The following is a 6,000-nucleotide window of genomic DNA, read 5'->3' as shown; positions in this document are numbered from 1 at the left end:
GTCCTCACTCGTGCAAGTCACGTCCTCACTAGTGCAAGTCACGTCCTCACTCGTGCAAGTCACGTCCTCACTCGTGCAAGTCACGTCCTCACTCGTGCAAGTCACGTCCTCACTCGTGCAAGTCACGTCCTCACTAGTGCAAGTCACGTCCTCACTCGTGCAAGTCACGTCCTCACTCGTGCAAGTCACGTCCTCACTCGTGCAAGTCACGTCCTCACTAGTGCAAGTCACGTCCTCACTCGTGCAAGTCACGTCCTCACTCGTGCAAGTCACGTCCTCACTAGTGCAAGTCACGTCCTCACTCGTGCAAGTCACGTCCTCACTCGTGCAAGTCACGTCCTCACTCGTGCAAGTCACGTCCTCACTAGTGCAAGTCACGTCCTCACTCGTGCAAGTCACGTCCTCACTCGTGCAAGTCACGTCCTCACTCGTGCAAGTCACGTCCTCACTCGTGCAAGTCACGTCCTCACTAGTGCAAGTCACGTCCTCACTCGTGCAAGTCACGTCCTCACTCGTGCAAGTCACGTCCTCACTAGTGCAAGTCACGTCCTCACTCGTGTAGAACAAATCAGACATGAATAAAATGTCCACTGTGGAATGTTTGTATTGCTTCATAATCTTGCTGCGCGGGTTCGAGTCCCGCTGTGTCATATCCCGTGATGACTGTTTGACATTTTACACCCGTGTCATTTCCCAAACACACAACTTGTATTTACAACGTTTGGGATTTTTCTCTCTCTCTCTGTGTGTCTGTGTGTGTGTGTCTCTGTGTGTCTCTGTGTGTCTCTGTGTGTGTGTGTCTCTGTGTCTCTGTGTCTGTGTGTGTGTGTGTGTGTGTGTCTGTGTGTCTGTGTGTCTGTGTGTCTCTGTGTCTCTGTGTCTGTGTGTGTGTGTGTGTGTGTGTGTGTGTCTCTGTGTCTGTGTGTCTCTGTGTCTCTGTGTCTGTGTGTGTGTGTGTGTGTGTGTGTGTGTGTGTGTGTGTGTGTGTGTGTGTGTGTGTGTGTGTGTGTCTGTGTGTGTGTGTGTGTGTGTGTGTTGGCTGCAGTCACATGATTCTTCAGTGGGAAAAAGTCATCAAAATAAAATCTAAGTCAGTCTTTTCCTTCTCGACTTGTTGGACTTGAAGCTGCAGGTGAGTCACATCTCCACTAGGAAGGATGACAAGACTAAGTATTCCCAGCACATTAGAAAGGTGAGCTTGGTGATGTTCAAGGTGTGCTTGGTGATGTCCAAGGTGTGCTTGGTGATGTCCAAGGTGTGCTTGGTGATGTCCAAGGTGTGCACCTTCCTGTGGAATGTCTTCAATTCTCTCTAGAAAAATATCAAATACGCAAAAAGTACTTTTTACATTTGCTGCACTGACACCAGGAGACAGCTAGGAGGCCTCAGTGAGCACCTTGTGCAAACACTCATGACACTTTGTATGCGGGCTACATCATCACGTTCTAGAAGGAAGACTTTGTGGAACCACCTCAGGTGGGTGGTGCACCCTGAAGAACTTCCTCAGGTGGGTGGTGCACCCTGAAGAACTTCCTCAGGTGGGTGGTGCACCCTGAAGAACTTCCTCAGGTGGGTGGTGCACCCTGAAGAACTTCCTCAGGTGGGTGGTGCACCCTGAAGAACTTCCTCAGGTGGGTGGTGCACCCTGAAGAACTTCCTCAGGTGGGTGGTGCACCCTGAAGAACTTCCTCAGGTGGGTGGTGCACCCTGAAGAACTTCCTCAGGTGGGTGGTGCACCCTGAAGAACTTCCTCAGGTGGGTGGTGCACCCTGAAGAACTTCCTGAGGTGGGTGGTGCACCCTGAAGAACTTCCTGAGGTGAGTGGTGCACCCTGAAGAAGTTCCTGAGGTGGGTGGTGCACCTACGAGAGGAACTTCTTCTCCAGCTGAAAGACGGAGGCGTGGCCAGGTGAGCTCTGAATGCGACACAGTGGCACGGTGCAGTCGTGCTTCTGGCCCTCGGCGTCCATGTCCAGCAGCGAGCAGGCCACGCCCACCTGGGTGGAGGACAACACCACGTTGAGGTTCTGTGCCGCCTTCTCTCCAGAGTAGTGACCCAGGGAGTAACTCTTGTGTCCTCGCAGCAGAGCCCAGGTGTGAGACTTCACCTGCTGACCAGGTGTGCTGCACCACTTCTTCTTCTGCACGCTGGGTGGAGGCAGGCTGGGGGCGGAGTTAGCTGCCAACAGACGGAAGTAGGAGGACCTTAGCAGTGATTGTCAAACTGTGCACCACCTAGTGGTACACCATCCACACACAGTGTGACTGTTCAAACACTGTAAATATGAAATAAAAGCCTCTTTTAAACTAGTACTTAGGTCTACTATACTACTGTATTTCACCATGGTGGTACTTAATGAATACTTATGTCTACTACACTACTGTATTTCACCATGGTGGTACTTAATGAATACTTAGTACTACTACACTACTGTATGTCATTATGGTGGTACTTAATGAATACTTATGTCTACTACACTACTGTATTTCACCATGGTGGTACTTAATGAATACTTATGTCTACTACACTACTGTATGTCATCATGGTGGTACTTAATGAATACTTAGGTCTACTACACTACTGTATTTCACCATGGTGGTACTTAATGAATACTTAGTACTACTACACTACTGTATGTCATTATGGTGGTACTTAATGAATACTTATGTCTACTACACTACTGTATTTAATGTTGTCATCATGGTGGTACTTAATGAATACTTATGTCTACTACACTACTGTATTTAATGTTGTCATCATGGTGGTACTTAATGAATACTTAGTACTACTACACTACTGTATTTAATGTTGTCATCATGGTGGTACTTAATGAATACTTAGGTCTACTACACTACTGTATTTAATGTTGTCATCATGGTGGTACTTAATGAATACTTAGTACTACTACACTACTGTCTTCTCTGGTACTCACTGTGGTGGTTGATGCTGTATTTCTTCCTGCGCAGGCGTGTTCCTGTGTTGTGGTTGGTCAGCTGGGTGGTGTCGGGGGCGGGGCTAGAAGGTGTGGTCTCCATGTGGGGGGGTTTGGACTGGGACTGCAGGAGACAGCTGCTGGACTGACACTCCACGATGGCCGACATGGAGACCAGATTGAGGTTGGGGGCGGGGCTAGGGGAGGCCTCCTCCTTGCGGGGGCGAGCACCGGGTGGGGAGGTGCTGCGTCGGAACCTGGTGGCACGCTGAAACAATCCCTCCTTGCGCTTCTTCTCCTTCTCCTCCCGTGGCGGCTCACCATCCTCCACGTTCTTCAGCGCCTCCCTGACGTCGCAGCCCAGCACCACGGACGCCAGCAGCGAGCCGCACACGTACAACACAGAGTCGGTCTTGCGGCGCGCCGACGCCCTCTTCAGGCTGTTGGTGGGGGTGAGCTGCGGGGTGGTGGAGGCGGAGGAGGTGGAGGGCTCGTCAGAACTCTCCGTCTGGCCTGGAGACGAGGGAGCGTCTGCCAGCTCGTCCCGCCACAGAGGTAGATGGATGTACACCTGGTTGGGGAACTTCAGCTGCTTTGGTTTGTCAGGACCTTCCTCCTCCTTGCCGCCCCCTGCTGGACACAATGGTTACTGCAGGGATGGCCTCTCCACACTAGTTCACATTTATCCATGAGAATACAACAGATCAAGTTAAAAAGCTGCTGAAGAATGAATCAATGTCATTTTCAGAATAAATGTTTGAAATCATAAACTCTGAAAAAAATACAAATTGTAATTCAGACGCGGTTGTGTTTTCTGCACCCAACAGAACAGTCAAATACCGTACATTCCGGACCATTACCCTTTTTTCCCACGCTTTGAACCCTGCGGTGTAATTACCAGCGCCACTAATTTATGGATTTTTCTTCACTAGCGGCCATGATGTTTTGTTTTCAATAGTTTTCATCAAACATGAGCAAAGACACTGAAAAGGTGTGTTTCTGTTTGTGCTATGGCGCCATCTTGTGGACGGGTTTGCTCACTGCAGGTTGAACATCTCCAGTATTTCTTTCCGTTTGGTGCTTTAAACCAGAAGTATAAGTGCCATTCCATCTTCTAGTTGTCCATAGCGTTTCTACTTGTATGGAGTCTTCATTCATCACTCCAAGCAACGTTGGTAAGTTTTACAATATAACTAAAACTATTCTTACTTACTAAAGTGTACCATGTGTGTAGTACTAAAGTGTACCATGTGTGTAGTACTAAAGTGTACCATGTGTGTAGTACTAAAGTGTACCATGTGTGTAGTACTAAAGTGTACCATGTGTGTAGTACTAAAGTGTACCATGTGTGTAGTACTAAAGTGTACCATGTGTGTAGTACTAAAGTGTACCATGTGTGTAGTACTAAAGTGTACCATGTGTGTAGTACTAAAGTGTACCATGTGTGTAGTACTAAAGTGTACCATGTGTGTAGTACTAAAGTGTACCATGTGTGTAGTACTAAAGTGTACCATGTGTGTAGTACTAAAGTGTACCATGTGTGTAGTACTAAAGTGTACCATGTGTGATGTGTGTAGTACTAAAGTGTACCATGTGTGTAGTACTAAAGTGTACCATGTGTGATGTGTGTAGTACTAAAGTGTACCATGTGTGTAGTACTAAAGTGTACCATGTGTGATGTGTGTAGTACTAAAGTGTACCATGTGTGTAGTACTAAAGTGTACCATGTGTGATGTGTGTAGTACTAAAGTGTACCATGTGTGATGTGTGTAGTACTAAAGTGTACCATGTGTGATGTGTGTAGTACTAAAGTGTACCATGTGTGATGTGTGTAGTACTAAAGTGTACCACGTGTGATGTGTGTAGTACTAAAGTGTACCATGTGTGATGTGTGTAGTACTAAAGTGTACCATGTGTGTAGTACTAAAGTGTACCATGTGTGATGTGTGTAGTACTAAAGTGTACCATGTGTGTAGTACTAAAGTGTACCATGTGTGTAGTACTAAAGTGTACCATGTGTGATGTGTGTAGTACTAAAGTGTACCATGTGTGTAGTACTAAAGTGTACCATGTGTGATGTGTGTAGTACTAAAGTGTACCATGGTGTGTAGTACTAAAGTGTACCATGTGTGATGTGTGTAGTACTAAAGTGTACCATGTGTGATGTGTGTAGTACTAAAGTGTACCATGTGTGATGTGTGTAGTACTAAAGTGTACCATGTGTGATGTGTGTAGTACTAAAGTGTACCATGTGTGATGTGTGTAGTACTAAAGTGTACCATGTGTGATGTGTGTAGTACTAAAGTGTACCACGTGTGATGTGTGTAGTACTAAAGTGTACCATGTGTGATGTGTGTAGTACTAAAGTGTACCATGTGTGATGTGTGTAGTACTAAAGTGTACCATGTGTGTAGTACTAAAGTGTACCACGTGTGATGTGTGTAGTACTAAAGTGTACCATGTGTGATGTGTGTAGTACTAAAGTGTACCAGTGTGATGTGTGTAGTACTAAAGTGTACCATTGTGTGTAGTACTAAAGTGTACCATGTGTGTAGTACTAAAGTGTACCACGTGTGATGTGTGTAGTACTAAAGTGTACCATGTGTGTGTAGTACTAAAGTGTACCATGTGTGATGTGTGTAGTACTAAAGTGTACCATGTGTGTAGTACTAAAGTGTACCACGTGTTGATGTGTGTAGTACTAAAGTGTACCATGTGTGTAGTACTAAAGTGTACCATGTGTGATGTGTGTAGTACTAAAGTGTACCACGTGTGTGTGTAGTACTAAAGTGTACCATGTGTGATGTTGTGTAGTACTAAAGTGTACCATGTGTGTGTAGTACTAAAGTGTACCATGTGTGTAGTACTAAAGTGTACCACGTGTGATGTGTGTAGTACTAAAGTGTACCATGTGTGATGTGTGTAGTACTAAAGTGTACCATGTGTGATGTGTGTAGTACTAAAGTGTACCATGTGTGTAGTACTAAAGTGTACACGTGTGATGTGTGTAGTACTAAAGTGTACCATGTGTGATGTGTGTAGTACTAAAGTGTACCATGTGTGATGTG

At 46.0% G+C, this 6,000-nt stretch overlaps 1 protein-coding gene across 3 annotated transcripts in view; it reads right to left on the bottom strand.

Annotated features, from left to right (window-relative positions):
* Positions 1-438: 438 nt before the first annotated feature.
* map3k21 (mitogen-activated protein kinase kinase kinase 21) overlaps positions 439-6,000 on the bottom strand; it is an 80,526-nt gene continuing 74,964 nt past the window's right edge. For 2 of the 3 annotated variants that reach the window (XM_062057982.1, XM_062057983.1), the window contains 2 exons: positions 2,933-3,565; positions 439-2,178 (listed from right to left, as the gene is read on the bottom strand). In XM_062057982.1, coding sequence (XP_061913966.1) covers positions 1,862-2,178; positions 2,933-3,565 — 950 coding nt within the window. In that variant the 3' untranslated portion in view covers positions 439-1,861. The remainder of the gene's footprint in view (positions 2,179-2,932; positions 3,566-6,000) is intronic. The other variant, XM_062057984.1, reaches the window with a different exon arrangement.

Source organism: Entelurus aequoreus, linkage group LG09 (assembly GCF_033978785.1).
Source record: "Entelurus aequoreus isolate RoL-2023_Sb linkage group LG09, RoL_Eaeq_v1.1, whole genome shotgun sequence".
Lineage (NCBI taxonomy): Eukaryota > Metazoa > Chordata > Actinopteri > Syngnathiformes > Syngnathidae > Entelurus > Entelurus aequoreus.
The sequence above is the reverse complement of the archived record's forward strand: the minus strand, read 5'-3'. Positions and strand labels throughout refer to the sequence as shown.